This window comes from Oryctolagus cuniculus, chromosome 15, assembly GCF_051225735.1.
Source record: "Oryctolagus cuniculus isolate XC-2025 breed Fujian yellow rabbit chromosome 15, ASM5122573v1, whole genome shotgun sequence".
Classification (NCBI taxonomy): Eukaryota; Metazoa; Chordata; class Mammalia; order Lagomorpha; family Leporidae; genus Oryctolagus; species Oryctolagus cuniculus.
The window spans coordinates 63,060,579-63,081,496 of NC_142881.1; the positions used below are offsets into that span (position 1 = coordinate 63,060,579).

The 20,918-nt window shown below is 43.6% G+C and overlaps 1 protein-coding gene across 6 annotated transcripts in view; it reads right to left on the reverse strand.

The window, feature by feature from the left end:
* Nucleotides 1–20,918, reverse strand: part of ASCC1 (activating signal cointegrator 1 complex subunit 1) — a 106,111-nt gene that overhangs the window by 77,928 nt on the left and 7,265 nt on the right. For all 6 annotated transcript variants that reach the window (XM_051823793.3, XM_008269983.5, XM_008269984.5 and 3 more), the window contains exons 4-5: nucleotides 20,084–20,181; nucleotides 11,544–11,722 (exon numbers count right to left, since the gene is read on the reverse strand). In XM_051823793.3, the coding sequence (XP_051679753.1) occupies nucleotides 11,544–11,722; nucleotides 20,084–20,181 (277 nt within the window). The remainder of the gene's footprint in view (nucleotides 1–11,543; nucleotides 11,723–20,083; nucleotides 20,182–20,918) is intronic.

Sequence of the window (20,918 nt, forward strand, 5' to 3'; positions counted from 1 at the left end):
TATTTTTTTAAGATTTACCTATTTATTTACTTGAAAGTCAGAGCCACAGAGATGCAGAAAGAAACAGCAACAGAGAGATTTTCCATCTGCCGGTTCACTCCCCAGATAGCCACAATGGCTGGGGTTAGGCCAAGCTGAAGCTAGGAGCCAGGAGCTTCATCCAAATCTCCTACATCTGTGCCAGGAGCCCAAGCAATTGGGGCATCCTCCACTGCTCTTCCCAGGCCACTAGCAGGGATCTGATAGGAAGTGGAGCAGCTGGGACACAAACCAGTGCCCATATGGGATGCTGGTATTCCAGGCAGCAGCTTTAACCACTGTGACACAATGCCAGTGCCTCATGTCCACTCTTAACTACCACCTCTTCCTTCCTCTACTCATTTTCTATGCTCCAGTCTTAAAACTCTTCACCCTCCAGTGACAACTCACAAGTGCCATTTCCTCAGCCCAAAATGCTCACCACCAGTGCCAGCCCCTATCTGCCAGCCTGGCACAAACTCCTGCCCTTTCTCTAAGACCTGTTTCAAGGTGGCCCAGTGTTGTGGCCACCACCTATGACAGCAGCATCCCATATGAGCGCTGGTTCAGAGTCTGGGCCGCTCTGCTTCCAATCCAGCTCCCTGCTAATGCCCCTGAGAAAGCAGCAGAAGGTGGCTTAAGCGCTTGCGCCCCTGCAACCATGGGGGAGACCCAGATGGAGTTTTAGGTTCTGACTTCAGCTTCATACTATGTATGAAGTGTATCTGGCATACAGTAGACATTTAATAAAGTAGGGATGAATTATAAAACAGAAACTTATCCGTAACTACCACCTCTACCCAAATGATACAAAACAGGAACCTTAGAACTCATCATCTTGTCTTACTTTCCTCCCCAACATCAGAACTCAAGCATTCCTAGCTTTTTTTATAAAGAGAACCATTCCCTCTTCATTCTAAATTAGTTCACAAGATAACAACAAAGCCTGCAACTCCTTTTACCCATGAAGGATACACTAAAAATTCTATATATAATTTGCTGCTTCAGTGAGTACTAGGTGGAAAAAGAATCATCCGATCTAAGGAGATTGTGGGGGGCCCCAGACTCACTGGCCACCTCTGCCCAGTGTCAGCCTTCACACCATAACGTGGGCAGCACTGTGTTTTCTCGGGGGCTGCAACCTAGTCAGGCTCTCCGGCAGCCTGCGAAATCCCCTGCAGCCTCAGAGAGATCTATATGCCTTCAGAATGCTCTGTCACACAGTTTTGAATTACTGTTTTTCATTACTGCTGTGCTTTCTACTGGACCCTGCTGTGAGATAAAGAGGAATTATATAGCAACATTACTAGCTATCAATGACTAAGAGATATTCAGGATTGTAAACCACTTCTTGAACCTGCAAACAGTGCAACATCTCCAAATTTTAATGTAAGAAAGAGTGAAAAAATCAAGTGTGACTTAACTGCAGATAACAAAGATGAAAAATCCCTTACTGATGTCTGTGAGCAACAGAATCCCACACTAAATACCCAGGCTTAGGAAGCCCAGGCACAGGGATGATGGGGATAACGCCCGCTGTCACACAACATTTCATGTATGACTGATGGGCACAAAGGAAGATGATGTCAGGGAACACTACTCAAGAAGACAAATTCAGCTTCCTGGGGGAGCCATGGGTGAGGTCAAGGACAAGAACACAGCCCAACAACAGCTGTGGTAAGACTATCAGAATGACCCCCAGGGGCATTCACCCCCTCTGACTGTGGGGGGAATCTGTGAACATGACATCAGTCCTGTGACACTATGTCAGATGGTATGGTCACCTAAGGGGAGGAAGATGATTCCCATGCACCTAATCAATATACATGAACCTTTTAAATAGCAGTCTTTGACTGGTGGCAGAAGGCAAAGATGTGAAGCGTAATGAGGACCTGAGGGAAGACAAAGCAGCCAGCTGTCAAGGAACCTGGGACTTCAGACCTGCTGCCACAGGACCAGAATTCTGCAAACAACCTGAAGGAACCTGGAAGCAGATTCTTTTCCAGGGCCTTTAGATGACAGTGTGGCCAACATCTTCATTTGGATCCCGTGAATCCCTAAGCAAAGAATCCAGTATGGGCTACTGAGTCTTTAGATTGTGTTAATTTATTCTGTGGCAATAGAAATCTCCTAGGGGAGGGTACGAATGTAAACCGACAAACTCATATTTCAGTAGAACCTTTCATCCCAGAGATCCCAAAGCAACTGATGAATTTCATATAAACTACAGCGGAGGATAAATTCACCTTCTCAACAACAAACAAAATATTAGTAATATCAAATACTTTTTTTAGAAGATGAAGAGTCTTACTTTTTTAGTCCTGAACCAGCACTAAAGGTAGTCACAAAATGAACAAAAGTCCTTTTTAGATCTGTGTAGTATTGTTTCCATTTTTGTTTATCTGAAAGGCAGGGAGACAGAAAGAGACAAAGAGAAAGACAGAGAGAGAGAGATCTTCCACCTGCTGGTTCACTCTCCAAATGCCTACAAAGCTGGGCCTCAGCCAAACTGAAGCCAAAAGCCCAGAATTCAATCTAGGTCTCATTCAGGGGTAACAGGGAGTCATGAACTTCAGTCATCACCTACGCCTCTCAGGATACATTAGCAAGAAGCCAGATTGGAAGCAGAGTAGCTGGGACTTGAACCAGATGATTTAACCAGCTGCACCACAACACCCACCCCAGTACCTCTGTTGTTAACAATTAGGGAATAGGGTATGATTTGGAGTTGAAAAACCTCAAGCACAGCTGGAAAGCTTGAATGCTCTTTCTTAAATCCCCAAACACTGTGCAAACGTTACCCAATTCCAATCAAGGCTGGTCTCACCTAAAACATCTTATGAAACACTAGTGTAGTTGGTAAGGAAACAACCAAAAATTCTCTTGCACTTAAAGATTCACTTATTAGTTTATTTGAAAGGCAGACAGAGATATCAAACTTCCATCCACAGGTTCAGTCCTCCAGATGGCCACAATGGCCAGGGCTCAGAACTCCACTCATGTCTTCCACGTGGGTGGCAGGGACCCAACCACTTGGGCCATTGTCCACTCTCTTTTTAGGAGCATTAGCAGGAAGCTGGATTGGAAGCAGAGCAACTTGGACTAGAACTGGCACTCTGATACAGGACGCCAGTTTCCCAAGTGGTAACTTAAATGGCTGCTCCACAAAGCCCACTTCTATCTTCCACTTAAATAGGATATTTTTTTCCATTCAAATAACTTTTCCTCAGTAATTCCCAGGACTAATGTTATCTATTGTTCTATTGGATTGCATAAATAAGAGCAGATTCTAGATCCCACACAGTCCACTGCAGACTCACCTGCTGGAACCTTGGGCAGGTTACCTGTTCTTTTTTTTTTTTTTTTTTAAAGATTTATTTACTTGAAAGACTTACACAGAGAGAAGAGAGGCAGAGAGAGAGAGAGAGAGAGAGAGAGAGAGAGAGAGACAGAGGTCTTCCATCTGCTGGTTTACTCTCCAAATGGCCACAATGGCCAGAGCTGCACAATCTGAAGCCAGGAGCCAGGAGCTTCTTCCAAGACTCCCACATGGGTGCAGGGGCCCAAGGATTTGGGCCATCTTCCTCTGTTTTCCCAGACCATAGCAGAGAACTGGATCAGAAATGGAGCAGCCAGGACTTAAATCGGCATCCATATGAGACACTGACACCACAGGCAGTGGCTTTACCCACTACACCACAACGTTGGCCCCAGCAAGTTACCTTTTCTAAACTTTCACTTCTCCATCAGTAAGATGGCATATAAATACCTATCCTCACAGGGATGGACTGAAGACTCAACAACATAAACCAATGCAGGCAGTCAGAATACTGTCTGGTACAGTGCACAAGCTTGGGAATCATTTGCTATTTATCTATATCACTCAATCTCTATTGAGTGAATAAAAACATTGAGAAACTCAGGATCATTTATCTTATTAAAAATCAGCAGTAGAAAAAGATGCATGAAGAGCAGTATTATTTATAAGATTCCCAAAGTAGAAAAAAATCAAATGTTCAAACAATGAATAAACAAAATGTGGTATATATATAAAATGGAGTATTTCTCAGACAAAAACAAATGAAGAGGGGTAGGCATTCAGCTCAGTGGTTCAGATGTCACTTGGTTGGCACTGTGTTGCAATGACTAAGTCACTGCTTGGGACACTCACATCCCACATCAGAGTGCCTGGGAAGCAGCAGATAATGACTCAAGTACTTGAGTTCCTGTCACCACTGTGGTCTTGAGATGCAGATGGAGTTTCTGCCTCCTGGCTTTAGCCTGGCCCAGCCCAGTTGTTGTGACCATCTGGGGAGTGAACCAGCGGATGGAAGATCTTTGTCAATCTGGCACTGTCAAACTGTACTCTTAAAACAGGTGCTTTATATGCTACATAAATCATAAGTCAATAAAGTTGGTTTTTAAAGTAGAATTGAAAAAATTTTAAAAATTAAAGTTTGCATTCCCATAACCTATGTATTCCACTTCTAGGAATTTATCCCAAAAAAACCAACAAAGACAAACAGATGAATGTACAATGTCCACTGCAGCATTACTAAACAGAAATAACTTCCTTCAATATTCCATCAACAGGATTGATTAAATAAATTAGGGTATATCCATAAAATAGAATATTTCATATCAAAAATTAAAATTAGGGGGCCAGCATTGTGGTGCAGTGGGTTAATCCACCACCTGCAATGCTGGTATCCCACATGAGAGCCAGTTCGAGTCCTGGCTGCTCCACCCCCATTTCGTTCCCTAATGGAACTAATGTTTGCCTAGGCAGGCAGAGGAAGATGGCTTAAGTGCTTGGGTCCCTGCCACCCATAAGGGAGACCCAAATAGAGTTCTGGGCTCCTGGCTTCAGCCTGGCCCATCCCCAGCTGTTACAGCCATATGGTGAGTGAACTAGTGGAGGGAAGATTTCTCTCTCTCCTCTGTCTCCCTCTATGATTCTGCCTTTGAAAGGATAACCAAATCTTTAAAAAGTAAGAATGAAAAGATTCTTAAATATTAACCTTAAATATATTAGGCAAAAGCGATAGTTATAAAACAATGTACATAATTTTATTTTAATAAATGTATATAATACATATGTAAACCTAAAAAATTGTGTGCTAACTTTATACCAAGAAGTGTTATGTTTTTCCTATAAGGAAATGTTGAGATCATTTTTTTAGAGGTGTAGAAAGTATTAGAGAGGTCAAATGAATTTCCAAGGACTCAAAACAAGATTGAATGCCACAGTCTTTCAAGATAAACGACCATCTCTGAACAGGTATGCTCTTCAAAGCTTCTAGAAAGAAACTCACCTAAATTAGAACCATAAATGCAGAGTACAACTGGAAAATGCCTGCAGGCCTTCACAGCCACCTGCCTGTCATTCTAACATCGGGAATCAAACTCACTAAAAATCCCTTCCATACAATTCAGATAATGGTCCCTTACTTATTTCCTGCTGTTATCAGGTCCAGATTTAAAAGCAGGAAAGAGGGCTGTGTCAGTATGCAGCCTCCCCAAAAGCAGGAAGGAAGTACTTCAGACTGATTAAGGCCAGCATGATGTTCACAGCAGACAATCTTATTCTGCGGAATTAAAGTAATCATTTCAATATTCGCTCCCTGTCAGCCCACGCCAGCAGGCAAAGAAAAGCAAGGAAGCACGTGTGCACGTGCAAACACACACCTGCACACATCCACCCAGAGACTTACACAGAATAAGAAAGGTGAACCTATTACAATCTGCTAGTCTCATACTAGGTAATTGTATCATTGAAGAAGACACAATGACTCAGTTTCTGCTAGTTGCTATTTACAAGGTGAAATAACTTTAAAATGTACCAGTCCACATCTACCAAAAAGTATCAGTCTTTATTGAAATTCCCTGATCTTCTACACCACCTTCCATCCCCACTGAGAATGAAATCACCTTGCTATGAAATGTTAAGGGGAAAAAATGACATTCTGAAGGTGCACTAACAATTAACATTCACATATCCACATATCCACATATGTATTTAACTCACAGATACAACCTTGTTTAAGGACATAAATGTCAAGTCAGTCACTTTAAAAAGAGTTATATATTTGCAAACCACAAATCCTTGGAAGGACTTAAATCTACAACATCTATAAAGAACATTAAACACTCAACAGTAAGAAGACAAACTAATAGGCAAGACGTGAACAGATACATCAACAGAGGTAATGATGACGAAAAAAGAAAAAGCGCATGAAAAAATACTCAACACCACCAGCCATTAAAGAAATGCAAATTAAAACCACAAATTGAAATGGATTAAAAACAGTGACCCTTGGACATAGCAGGTAAGGACACCTCCTGCACTGCTGGCATCCCGGCTGCTCCTCTTCCGATCCAGCTCCCTGCACCCACATGGGAGATCCGGAATTAGCTCTTGGCTCCTGGCTTCAGATTGGCTCAGCTCTGGCCGTTGCTGCCATCTGGAGAGTGAACCAGTAGATGGAAGGCCTCTCTATCTCTCTCTGCCTCTCTGTAACTCTTCCTTTCAAATAAATAAATAAATCTTTAAAAACAAACTAACAAAAAAACCAGTGAGGCGTCAAAAGCTGGGAAGACCATGGGGGAACTGGCATTCTCATGCAGCCCTGGTGAGTGCAGACTGGCACAGGCACTCTGCTCAATGGTTTGAGGCAGTCAAGAAATGATAACTTACGTTCATACAATACCCATACACACACACTCACAGCAGTTCTACCTGCAACTGCTGAAAACCAGAAATCCCAAATATCCTCCGATGGGTGAATGGAAAAACAAAACAGGCACATCTGTGAGTAGAACACCATTCAGCAGCAGTTAAGTAATAGACTACTGATAGGCACAACCTGGATGAATGAACCTCAAGGGCATTCTACTAACATTCTCAAAAAGACAAACTTTAGTGAAGTAAAGATCCATGTCTGCCAGGGGCGAGAGCAGGGAAGAGCTGACCATAGGGCAGCATGAGGGACTTTTTTAAAAAATATTCATTTATTTGAAAGATACAGCTAGAGAGAGAGAGACATAAATCTTCCATACTCTGGTTTATTCCCCAAATGGCCACAACAGCCAGGGCTGATCATAACAAAGTCCAGAGCCTGGAGTCTGGAACTCCATCCAAACACTTGGACTATCTTCTTGAACGGCTTTCCCAGGCACATTAGCAAGAAGCTGGATGGGAAGTGGAGCAGCTAAGACACAAACTAGTACCCATATCGGATACTGGCATTGCAGGCAGTGGCTTAACCCACTGTACACCACAATGTTGGCCCTAACCATGAGGGACTTTTTTTTTTTTTTTTTTTTTTTTTTTTGACAGGCAGAGTGGGTAGTGAGAGAGAGACACAGAGAGAAAGGTCTTCCTTTGCCGTTGGTTCACCCTCCAATGGCCGCCACGGCCAGCACGCTGCAGCCAGCATACCACGCTGATCCGATGGCAGGAGCCAGGTACTTCTCCTGGTCTCCCATGGGGTGCAGGGCCTAAGCACTTGGGCCATCCTCCACTGCACTCCCGGGCCACAGCAGAGAGCTGGCCTGGAAGAGGGGCAACCGGGACAGAATCTGGCACCCCGACCAGGACTAGAACCCGGTGTCCCAGCGCCGCAAGGCGGAGGATTAGCCTAGTGAGCCGCGGCGCCGGCCCATGAGGGACTTTTGAAGGTGGTAGAACTATCCTATATCCTCCCTGTGGTAGTAGTTACAGAAACCTACAGATATTAGAATTCACAGAAACATACAACCAAAAAGGTCAATTTTACTGTATGATAATTTTCAAGTTAAAATTTTCTTTAATTCTTAATGGAATAACCGGTTACTTAGAGGTTAAGGAACGTTCTTGGGGCCAGTACCACAGAGTAGCTGGTAAAGCTGCCATGTAGAGTGCCAGCATCCCTATGGGCACCAGCTGCTCCACTTCCGATCCAGCTCCCTGCTAATGAGCCTGGGAAAGCAGAAGATGGCCCAACTGCTGGGCCCTTGCACCCATGTGGGTGACCCAGAAGAAGCTCCAGGATCCTCACTTTGGATTAGCTCAGCTTTGGGTGTTTCGGCCATTTGGGAAGTGGACCAGGGATAGAAGATCTTTCTCTCTCTCCCTCTCCCTCTTTCTCTGTAACTCTGCCTTTCAAATACATTAAATCTTTAAAAAAAAAAAAAAAAAAAAAGAAGTTCTAACCTGCGGCAGGTTTTGTGGCACAGCAGGGTTAAATCACTGCTCACAACACCTGCCTGCACCTGATATCCACTTCAGGATCCAGATCCAACTCCCAGATACTACACCTGGGAAGCAACAGATGATGACTCAAGAACTTGAGTTCCTGCCATCCATGTGGGAGATATGGATGCAATTCCTGACTCCTGGCTTTGGTTTGACCCAGTTTTGACTGTTGCACCTTAGGGGAGTGAACCAGCAATGGAAGATTCTCTCTCTCTCTCTCTCTCTCCTTAAAAGATTTATTTTTATTTACTTGAAAAGCAGTTACAGAGAAATGGAGACAGAGAAAGAGATCTTCCATCCACTAGTTCACTCCCCAAATGGCCGCAATGGCCAGAGCTGGGCCAATCCATAGCCAAGAGCCAGGAGCTTCTTCAGGTCTCCCACATGGGTGCAGGTACCCAAGAACTTGGGCCACCTTCTGCAGTTTTCCCAAGTGCATTAGCAGGGAGCTGGATTGGAAGTGCAGCAGCTGGGACTCAAATTGATGTCAGCTCTGCAGATGGCAGCTTAATCCGCTATGCCACAGCACTGGCCCCAGTAAATACAGCTTTAAAAAAAAAAAAAAAAAAAAAAAAGGTGGAGACTGTATAGTAATGCAAAGAGTTAAGCCTCCAACTGCAGCACTGCTGATCCAGCTCCCTGATGCTCCACCTGGGAAAGCAGCAGGAGATGGCCCAAATACTTGGACTCCTGCCACCCATGTGGGAGACCTGAACCAAGTTCCAGGCTCCTTGTTCAACCTGGCTGAGCCCCAGCTGTTGCAACCATTTGGATAATGAACCAGCAGATGGAAGATCTCTTTCCCTCTCTCTCTCCCTGTCATTCTGTGTTTCAAATAAACAAATCGTTAAAAAAAAAAAAAAAAGTATCACATTTCAAAATATATTCTAAGGTCAGAGTGGTGGTGCAGCAGGTTAAGCCACTGCCTGTGATGCCAGGTCCCATATCAGAACACTGGTGCAAGTCCCATTTGCTCCACTTCTGATCCAGCTCCCTGCTAATGCACTTGGGAAAATAGTAGAAGAAGACCCAAGTACTTGGACCCTGATACCCATGTGGTGAACTGTGATGGAGTTCCAGGCTCCTGGCTTCAGCCTGGCACAGCCCCAACCATCGCAGCCATTTAGGGAGTGAACCTGTAGATGGAAGCTCTCTCTCTCTCCCTCTCTGCAATTCTGCCTTAAATATTCTAAATGAACCCAAAAGTGTAAATTATTAATATTAATCTTAATATGTATGAAGCTCTTATAAATAAATTTTAAAAGCTAACACTCCCAAAGAAATATGAGCAAACACATAAAGAAACAAAAGTCAGGGTCAGCACTGTGGTGTAGCAGGTGAAGCCACCGCCTGGAATGCCAGCACCCTATATGGACGCCAGTTCAAGTCCCAGCTGCTCCACTTCTGATCCAGCTCTCTGGGAAAGCACAGAAGATGGCCCAAGTCCTTGGGCCCCGGCACTTAAGTGGGAAACCCGGAAGAAGCTCCTGACTCCTGGCTTCGATTGGCACAGCTCCAGCTGTTGCAGCCAACTGGGGAGTAAACCAGCAAATGGAAGACCTCTCTCTCTCTCTCTCTGCCTATACCTCTCTATAAACCTGCCCTTCAAATAAATAAATAAATCTTTAAAAAAAAGAGTTAAAAATATCAATATGTCTTATCTAACAATCAAATAAATGAGCACTAAGCTATGAGCAAATTTTTTGTCAACTGGATTAAAAAATTCAAAAGAATGATAAGACCCAATACTGGCAAAAGAAGGAAAAGAAATCTAAAGAAAATTCCAGCTTGAAGTATAAACTGCTATAACATTTCCCAACGGTAATTTGAATATACATATCAAAAAACTCAGACACACATACTCATTTTTTACTTCTAGGAAGAAGTATTGTTACTGTATTTTATAAATTTTCCATAGTAAGCATAGATTGGTTTTCATAAAAAAATTTTTTTTTAGAAAACCAGTAGAGGCCACTGCTGTGGCCTAGTAAAGCAGTGGAAGATGGCCTAAGTGCTTGGGCCCCTGCACCCACATAAGAGACCTGGCTTCAGCTTGGCCCAGCTTTGGCCATTGCGTACATTTGGGGAGAGATTCAGCAGATGGAAGACCTCTCTCTGCCTCTTAAATAAATAAATAACTCTTTAAACAAAAGAAAAAAAAAAAAAATAGGGGCCAGTACTGTGGAGCAGTAGGTAAAGCCAGCGCCTGTAATGCTGGCATCCCCTATGGACACCGGTTCAAGTCTTGGCTGCTCCACTTCCCATCCAGCTTCCTGCTAATATGCCTGAAAAAGCAGTGGAAGATGGCCCAAGTGCTTGGGCTCCTACACCCATGTGGGAGACTCGGATGAAGCTCCTAGATACTGTCTTTGGATGGGCTCAGCTCTAGCCATTGCACCCATTTAGGGAGTGAACCAGCAGATGGAAGCTTTCTCTTTCTCTGCCTCTAACTCAGACTTTCAAACGAATAAATAAAAAACTTTAAAAAAAAAAAAAAAAGAGAGAAAACCAACAAACACTTTTCAAACCAACTAAAATATGGGGTGAGCATTTGGCCTAGTAGTTAAGATATCAGTTAAGATGCCCATATGCCACATCAGAGTACCTGTCTCCAGCTCTTTATTTCAGCTTCCCATATTAGCAGACCCTGGGAAGCAACAGATGATGCCTCAAGTAATTGGTTCCCTGCCACCTGCATGTAAGGCCTAGACTGGTTCTGGCTCCTGCCTTTGGTCCAGCCCAGCCCTTACCATTGTGGCCCGCTGGGAAGTGAACCAGCAGGTCAGAGTTCATTCTCTGTGTCTCTCTACATCTCAAATAAATGAGTAAATATTTTAAAACTGTATCAAAAAGAAGCTTTAAATCTTGTTTTCTAATCTAGATTACCCATTATATAATGGTATATCACTATTATATGACAACTCTCTTTGCAAATTTGTATTTTAGTTAAATCCTAATGCCAAATAAGCCATGACTGCCCAAAGGCAGATTTACAGATGCCAGCATCTCATTCACACAGCCACCCAAAAGGTGCAGAGGGCTGTGCCTAGCAGAATGAGCCGCTGGTGTCTTGAAATTTTTAAAAGATGTTTCTATGATATACAGAAGCTTAGATGTTGACACGGCTATACTTTTGCTTGCTCGTTCAGTAAGAAACCATCAGGAATAGTCATCTTTCTAGGTAGGGAAGAGGTCTGTATCTTCCCACTGCTTGAATTTTGAACCATTTTTGTATTTTGTTTTACATTTGACTTTCTTGTTTTCAAGCTGCGTCTTCGTTGCTGCTTACCGTGGAGCACTTCTCCAGAACTGCCTGCTGGAACTTCAGAAATCCCTCCTGAACCTCAGCTTCGTTGAGGAAGAAGGCAAGGAAGTGAGTGAAGGGCTGCTTTCTCCTAAAAGTGTCCAAGAGAACATCAATCCGAGTTCGGGCGGAAATCACACCATTTCGATACTGGCCGGTGATAACTGCAAACAAAGGAAAACGGTGAACACACCCAAGGACGCCCAGATGCTTATATGCAGCTGACCTCAACTTTGTCACCTCTCAGGAGCTAAAAAGTTCGGAATGTGTATATAAATCTGAATAGGTGTCAAATGTCAGAAAGCTGCTATTGAAGGCAATCTAAGCAGAGAGAGGCTTAAAAATAGAACACTTCTGGCACTGTGGCACAAGTGGGTTAACGCCCTGTCCTGAAGCACTGGCATCCCATATGGGCACCAGTTTGAGACTGGGCTGCTCCTCTTCCGATCCATCTCCCTGCTATGGCCTGCAAAAGCAGTACAGGACGGCCCAAGTCTTTGGGCCCCTGCACCAACGTGGGAGACCCGGAAGAGGCTCCTGGCTCCTGGCTTCAGATCGGCACAGCTCCAGCCATTGCAGCCATCTGGGGAGTTAACCAGCTGATGGAAGACCTCTCTCTCTCTCTCTCTCTCTGCCTCTCCTCTCTCTGTGTAACTCAGACTTTCAAATAAATAAATAAATCTTAAAAAAAAAAAAAATAGAACACTTCTTCCACAGCACAGTACAGCAACTTCAGTTTACAACAATTTATTAGATACTTCATGAAGAATTATAAAGTAGGAATTTGAAGGTTTTCAGCACCAAAGAAATGATAAAAGTTTAAGGTAATGCAAATGCTAATTATCCTGATTTGATCATTAGACATTCTACATCTGTATCAAATAAACACATTGGACCCTACAAACTACAATTTTTATGTGTTGATTAAAAAACTACCTAGGCCAAAAGAAAAACAAAACAAAATATCCTTAAGACCAGATGATGAAGTAGAAAAATGAGTTCTCAGCTACAAGGCAATCCCTTACACATTGTTCATACAAATGTAAAACAGTATAACCACTACAGAAAAGTTTAGTAGTTCCTTAAAAAGTTGAACACAGAATTATTGTATGACCCAGCAATTCTCCTAAGGATACCCAAAATAAGTTCAACAAAATGCTCAAAAAAAAAAAAAAAGTATAGGGGCTGGCATTGCAGCACAGCTAGCAACCCACATCAGAATGCCAGTCAGAATCCTGGCTGAGTTGGAAGAGGCGAGTCCAGTCTCAAAATGGAGGGCCAAGGACTAGCACTGTGGCACAGTGGGTTAAAGCCCTGGCCTGACACACCAGCATCCCATATGGGTGCCGGTTCGAGTCCTGGCTGCTCCCCTTCCAATCCAGCTCCCTGCTATGGCCTGGGAAAGCAGTAGAAGGCCCAAGTCCTTGGGCCCCTGTACCCACATGGGAGACCCAGAAGAAGCTCCTGGCTCCTGGCTTAGGATCGGTGTAGCTCTAGCTGTTGCAGCCATCTGGGGAGTGAACCAGCGGATGGAAGACCACTCTTTCTGTCTCTACCTCTCTAACTCTGCCTTTCAAATAAAAAAAATAAATAAAATAAATAAAAATTAAAAAAAAAAAAAAAAGAGGAGGGCCATGATCCAAAGGAACCAGAGCAGCTGGGAAAGCTTATTGGTGATCTAAGCTTTGAAACTACAGATGATAGTTTGAGAGAACATTTTGAGAAATGGGGCACACTCATAGATTGCGTGGTAGTGAGAGACCCCCAAACGATACGTTCCAGGGGCTTTGGTTTTGTGACTTACTCTTGTGTTGAAGAAGTGGATGCAGCGATGTGTGCTCCACCACACAAGGCTGATGGGCGTGTTGTGGAACCAAAGAGAGCAGTTTCTAAAGAGGATTCGGTAAAGCCCGGTGCCCATCTCACAGTGAAGGTTTTTGTTGGTGGTATTAAAGAAGCTACAGAGGAATATAATCTGAGAGACTACTTGGGCAACTTTATGGGTCATGGAGGAAACTCTGGAGGTGATGGAGGTAATTTTGGCTGTGGTGGAAACTTTGGTGGAAGAGGAGGCTATGGTGGTGGAGGCGATGGCAGCAGAGGACGTTATGGAGGAGGTGATGGTGGCAACTATGGTGGTGGTCCTGGTTATAGCAACAGAGGAGGCTATGGTGGTGGTGGACCAGGATATGGAAACCAGGGTGGGACATGGTGCAGGAAGAGGATGATGGTTACAATAAAGGAAGAAATTTTGGAGGTAACGGTGGTGGTGGTGAAAACTACAATGATTTGGTAATTATAGTGGACAACAGCAATCAAATCATGGACCCAGGAAAGGGGGCAGTTTTGGTGGGAGAAGTTCAGGCAGTCCCTGTGGTAGTGGTTATGGATCTGGTGGTGGAAGTGGTGGATATGGTAGCAGAAGGTTCTAAAAACAGCAGAAAAGGGCTCCAGTTCTCAGCAGGAGAGAGAGTGAGGAGTTGAGAGAAAAGCTGCAAGTTACTGAGACAGTCGTCCTGAATGCATTAGAGGAAGTGTAAAAATCTGCCGCAGAAGGAACGATGATCGACAGTCAGAAAAGTTACCGCAGCCTAAACAGGAAACCCTTCTTGTTCAGGACTGTCATAGCCAGTTTGCAAAAAGTGCAGCTATTGATTAACGCAATGTAGCATCAATTAGGTGTACATTCCTGAGGTCTTTTATCTGTTGTAGCTTTATTTTTTCTTTTTCTTTTCATAACATCAGATATACTACCCTGTAAATTGTGATAGTGATACCAGGAATAAAAAATTAAGGAATTTTTAACTTTTCAATATCTGTGTAGTTCAGCTTTTCTACATTTTAGTACAGAAACTTTTTTTTTTTTATTTGACAGACAGAATTAGACAACGAGAGCAAGAGAAAGGTTTTCCTTCCATTGGTTACCCCCCAAATGGCCGCTACGGCTGGAGCTACGCCAATCAGGAGCCAGGTGTTTCCTCCTGGTCTCCCATGTGGGTGCAGGGCCCAAACACTTGGGTCATCCTCCACTGCCTTCCTGAGCCACAGCAGAGAACTGGACTGGAAGAGGAGCAACCATGACTGGAACCCAGCGCCCACGTGGGATGCCGGTGCTGCAGGCGGAAGATTAACCGAGTGAGCCACGGCGCCAGCCCCAGTACAGAAGCTTTAACACAATGCAGTTTCGAAGGTGTTCCTTGTGAGTTAACAAGTAAAGAAGATCACTGTTAATTACTATGTTGTATGAATTTTGCTAAAGTTAACTAAAGAAACACCTACTGACTTGCAGGTTAAGAGGAATCTATTCCCCCCTTTTCCAAGCCATGATATGAATGGGCACTAACATGTGGAGAGAACAGATACTTGTATGTTTGCAACGTGTGTTTTAGATAAATAGGATTGGATATTTAAATTAGCATTTGTGAATTTAATAGCATTAAGATTGCCTTCAAATGAAAAAATCTCAAAATTCCTTTGGTATTGTTCATTTTCTTTGAAACTATAATCCTACAATTTTAGTGTATGAGATGTGTTGAGTCCTAGCTATGTTTTGAACACCTCCATTCTACATTTGCATTGGTCACATTTGAACTGCTGCCATAGTTTTTGGGTATAAAGAATGTCTACTGCCCTCTTTAAATTATTGGAAGGGAGAGTGGGTGTTTTCTCACTTCTACCTTAAAAACCATTCTTAAACACTTCAAAATACAGGACCACCAACACTGCTATATCTCAGCATATTAGTTGGGTACCTTTATTTTTTAAAACAAGAGTTCCATAAATTTAATTATTTTCCTTGGTTTACTTTTTTTTTTTTTTTAAATTGGCTACAAGCTCTCAGTCTCAGTAAGAGAATAAAATTCATGTACTATTGAACTTAAAAAAAATAATCCTGGCTACTTCCCTTCTAATCCGGCTTCCTGCTATCCTGCTAATGTGCCTGGGAAGGCAGTAGAAGATAGCCCAAGAGCGTAGGCCCCTACCACTCACACATGTGACCTGGATGGAGTTCTTACCCCTGCCTTCAGCCTAGCCCAGCCCCAGCCATTGAGGCCATTTAAGGAGTGAACCAGCAGATAGAAAAACTCGCTCTGTCTCTTCTCTTTGTCTCTGCCTTTCAAATAAATCTTTATTAAAATTAAATAAATAATGTATACACAAATCTTCATCACAGCTCTGTTCACAACAGCAAAAAGGTGGAAAGAACACAAATGTCTATCAACTAACAGATGGAGAAACAAAGCATGGTAGTTCTAAATAAATGGCTTTGTCATGCCACAAAAAGGAATGAAATAACATGGATAAAATCTAAAAATATGCTGGGGGGCCAGTGCTGTGGCGCAGTGGGTTAAAGCCCTGGTCTGAGGCGCCGGCATCCCATATGGGCACCGGTTCTAGTCCCGGCTGCTCCTCTTCCAATCTAGCTCTCTGCTATGGCCTGGGAAAGCAGTGGAAGATGGCCCAAGTCCTTGGGCCCCTGCACCAATGTCGGAGACCTGGAAGAAGTTCCTGGCTCCTGGCTTCGGATCCGCGCAGCTCCGGCCATTGCGGCCAACTGGGGAGTAAACCAGTGGATGGAAGACCTCTCTCTCTCTCTGCCTCTCCTCTCTGTGTTTAACTATGACTTTCAAATAAATAAATAAATCTTAAAAAAAAAAAAGGCATTGATGTTACATTTTTATTTACTTGAAAGGGAGAGGGACAGAGACTCTCAGAGGTCTTTCAGCCACTGGTTCACTCTCCAAATGTCTGCGATAGCTGCGGCTGGGGCAGGCTGACGCCACAAGCCTGGGACTCAACATGGGACTCCCGCTTGGGTGACAGGACCCAAGTACTTGAGCCATCACCTGCTGCCTCCCAGGGTGCACAATAACAGGAAGCTGGATCAGAAGTGAGGCGCTGAAACTCACTACACACTTTGACACAGGAAGTGGGTGGCCCAAGTGGAAACTTAATTGCTACACCAAACATCCACCCCAATGTTAAACTGTAAAAAAGAATTCCCTAACTGCAATGACAATATCTTTTTTTTTTCTTCTTTTTTTGACAGGCAGAGTTAGACAGTGACAGAGAGAGACAGAAAGGTCTTCCTTCCGTTGGTTCACCCCCAAAATGGTCGCTATGGCTGGCGGGCTGCGCTGATCCAAAGCCAGGAGTCAGGTGCTTCTCCTGGTCTCCCATGCGGGTGCAGGGCCCAAGCACCTGGGCCATCCTCCACTGCACTCCCTGGCCACAGCAGAGAGCTGGCCTGGAAGAGGGGCAACCTGAACAGAATCCGGCGCCCCGACCGGGACTAGAACCCGGTGTGCCGGCGCCGCAGGCGGATGATTAGCCTAGTGAGCCATGGTGCCGGCCGACAATATCATTTTGAAAGCATCTCCTGATATCCCATTACTTGAGACTTCAAAACAGGTAAGACCAAATTCTTGTCTAGAGAAGGAATCAAAGAAGGAATCAAAATCTACTAAGTCATTTCCTTCTCTAGTTTCTCTTATTTAGAAGAGAGAAAAGAAAATGAACAAAAGACAGCAAGTACAGCACCAGTGAAACCACAGTCCTGATTTCATACCACAACTCAATTTGCTCTAACCAATAAACTTGATTTTTCTATATAGTTTACGTCCCTCTAAGACCAATAAGCCAGCTTATCCCCTTGCTTTTCAATTAAATTTGTTCCACTAAATTCTTTTAATAATTACTCACTAGTTTTGCACACTGCAATATTCCTGCTACCTAAGGCAAAACTGAATCTTTACAACCTGTCTACTGTTTGGATTGGCTCCAGTACCTTAAAATACCTAAAGTTTCACCATTTATACCATATTACTATTTTTACCACAAAGAAAATTGCATATGTTACTACACGGATAGAAAAAGTAGGGAAAATATAACACCTGAGGCCGGCGCCGCGGCTCACTAGGCTAATCCTCCGCCTAGCGGCGCCGGCACACCGGGTTCTAGTCCCGGTCAGGGCGCCGGATTCTGTCCCGGTTGCCCCTCTTCCAGGCCAGCTCTCTGCTGTGGCCAGGGAGTGCAGTGGAGGATGGCCCAGGTGCTTGGGCCCTGCACCCCATGGGAGACCAGGAAAAGCACCTGGCTCCTGGCTCCTGCCATCGGATCAGCGCGGTGCGCCGGCCGCAGCACACCGGCTGCGGCGGCCATTGGAGGGTGAACCAACGGCAAAAGGAAGACCTTTCTCTCTGTCTCTCTCTCTCACTATCCACTCTGCCTGTCAAAAAAAAAAAAATAATAATAAAATAAAATAAAAATAATAAAAAAAAAGAAAATATAACACCTGTTACTAGTGATTATCTCTAAGGTTCATACCACAAGAGTTTTCCTTTTATGTTTATAGGTAATTTGTACAAGCATTCATTTTTTTTGAAAACATGTAAATTTTATCAAAAAAATAAAGTACACTTTAATGAAATGATAAAATTACCTCAATGATTCTTGGTTAAATTTTCAAGAGCCCACATTTTTGCACTTACAACTCTAGTATTTATGTTGGAAAAAAAAGAAAGCCCTCCCAAAATGTGACACTTCTTTGCTAAAGTTTGCTGACTTTACCAATGAGCCGGAAAAACTCTAGCACTGCACTGTTGAATGTGGAGGCCCTAATTAGAACTAAATAAAATTTAAAATGGAGTTATGCGGTTATACTAGCCATCGTTGGAACACTGGTTCCTGTTCTAGACAGCACACACAGAGAGCACTCCCTGCATTGCAGGAGGTTCCCTGGACAGCACCACTCCAAGTTCACTGAGATTGTCTGTCAAGGTGATTATACTTCTGCTACAACTTAGCAGAATCGATGGGTGTTTATGGAAAATGGATTATAGGGGGCTACTGTACTCTTTGATCCTGAAAAAGTTCTATTGTTTTAGAACAAGTTTTTAAAAATTTTGTCCCTACAGTGTCCCTCACTCAGAGCTACTGGAAAGGAAAAAGCCTGTGTCCTTGGTTCATGATGGTGCCTGACACTTTCTGGTGTGATTTATACTACCAAATTATTTTTCCTCATTGGAGTTATTATTCAAGTCAGGTGACATTCTCTTTTTTTTTATTTGAAAGGCAGAGTTACAGAGAGGAGGGCAGACAGAAGAGAGATCTTCCATCCACTCATTCACTCCCCAACTAGCCACAACAGCCAGGGTTGGGCCAGGACAAAGCCAGGAGCCAGGAGTTTTATTCCTGTCTCCCATGTGGGTGCACAGGCCCAAGTACTTGTGCCATCCGCTGCTGCTTCCCCAAGTGCATTGGCAAGGAGCTGGATTGGAAGCAGAGCACCCAGGGCTTCAACTAGCGCCAATATGGGATGCCAGCATCACAGGCAGCAGCTTTACCCACCACACCACAATGCAACCCCATTGGTTACATTATTCTAATCATTACTCTTATCATTTCCTTCCTGATTTTCAGATCAAAGTTTAAAAGCCTGAAAGAGGGACTGGCGTTGTGTCGTTAGTGGGTAAAGCTGCTGCCTGCAATGTTGGCATCCCATATGGGCGCTGGCTCAAATCCCGATTGCTCCACTTCCAATCCAGCTCCCTGCTAATGTACCTGGGGAAGAAGCAGCAAATGGCACAGGTTCCTGGGCTCCTACACCTGGAAGAAGCTCCTGGCTCCTGGTGGACTGGCCAGCTATTGACTCCTGGCTTCAGATTGGCCCAGCTCTGGCCATTGCAGCCATTTGAGGAGTGAACCAGCAGATGGAAGATCTCTCTCCCCTCTCCCTCTCTCTATAACTGTGCCTTTCAAATACATATATAAATCTTTTTTTTTTTTTTTTTTTTTTTTTTGACAGGCAGAGTGGATAGTGAGAGAGAGAGACAGAGAGAAAGGTCTTCCTTTTGCCGTTGGTTCACTCTCCAATGGCCGCCACGGCTGTCGCGCTGATCCGAAGGCAGGAGCCAGGTGCTTTTCCTGGTCTCCCATGGGGTGCAGGGCCCAAGCACTTGGGCCATCCTCCACTGCCTTCCTGGGCCACAGCAGAGAGCTAGCCTGGAAGAGGGGCAACCGGGACAGAATCCAGCGCCCCAACCAGGACTAGAACCCGGTGTGCTGCGCCACTAGGTGGAGGATTAGCCTATTGAGTCGCGGCGCCGGCCACATATATAAATCTTAAAAAAAAACTGAAAGAACACTTATGGAAAGAATTGAACTTTATTTCATATTCACTATCTCACTGATTTTCTCTAATTCTAATTTGAAGCAACTTACAAACTCCATTTCAAGCTTCAAAACCATAAAAGAAATCTCCTAAAACAAAATGAAATCCAGACATTTTATTACATCAATGCATGGTAAAATATAAAATTAAAGCCCAGGTACTCAAACAGCATAAAGCTGTATGTACAACTATATCTTCCTCCATTTGGTAGAGTGATACTGATGTATCATAAAAAGGCCAACAGCTACAAAATCCCATAGAGGACAGTCACTAAATGCCTCTGCTGGGATGCATTATTTCATATACACACAAAATGAACTGTAAATTTAACTAATGTATTTTGAGGTCTTACCAATTTCTCCATCTTGTCCAGGTTTAGGAATGCTGATAGAGGTTTTAGTCTCCAGCTCTATTTTCTTCCTAGTGTCCCCTCTCTTTCCAACTATATGCCTATAATAAAAAGAAAAATTAATAAAGGGGATTACATCAAATGTACCACAAAAAGGAATTCCACTGAGTTTAAATCTTCTGTGGCAGAGACACTCCCTTACAGAAAATGCTTCAGTAAAAATCAGTATTTACAGAGGAAATCATTAAGTCTTCCAACTCTACACGTGTGGAATTACACTCACTGGCCAATGATGTTCTACTGCTAGTTCAATGTATAAATAGAATAACCATGCTGACACCCATTTGCTTCTCAAATCAGATTCAAAATTTGGGCCTGCAGGTTCAAGGAACCCTTCAGCAACCAACAGGTCCATAATTTTAGGGGGGAGAATGTTGTCCTTTTGGAGAACAAATTAACTATGAGTTCATCCTAAAACTATACTTGATTAATAAGGGTTAATAAGATTAGCAAAGAGCAGTGTTCCCCTTTGGATAGATTCAAAAGCACAAAGAGTAAAAAGGCAACCACAGGCTGAATTCAGCACACAGATGTATCCTGTTTGGGAAATTTCATCTAAAGATATGTATTTGCAGATTCTTTCAGAAAAATCACAAGATCGGAAAACTTAGGGTAAACAACAGATTGAAGCCCACTCTTGACTCCCCCTCCATTACTCCCTCCTATCTTTCACTTGCCCTACTTCAATCATTACTGATTCATTTACATGACTTTCCTGGGCCTTGCAGTATGAAAAATTCTGACAATCCAAGGCTATCTTCTGGAACCCACAGTAATT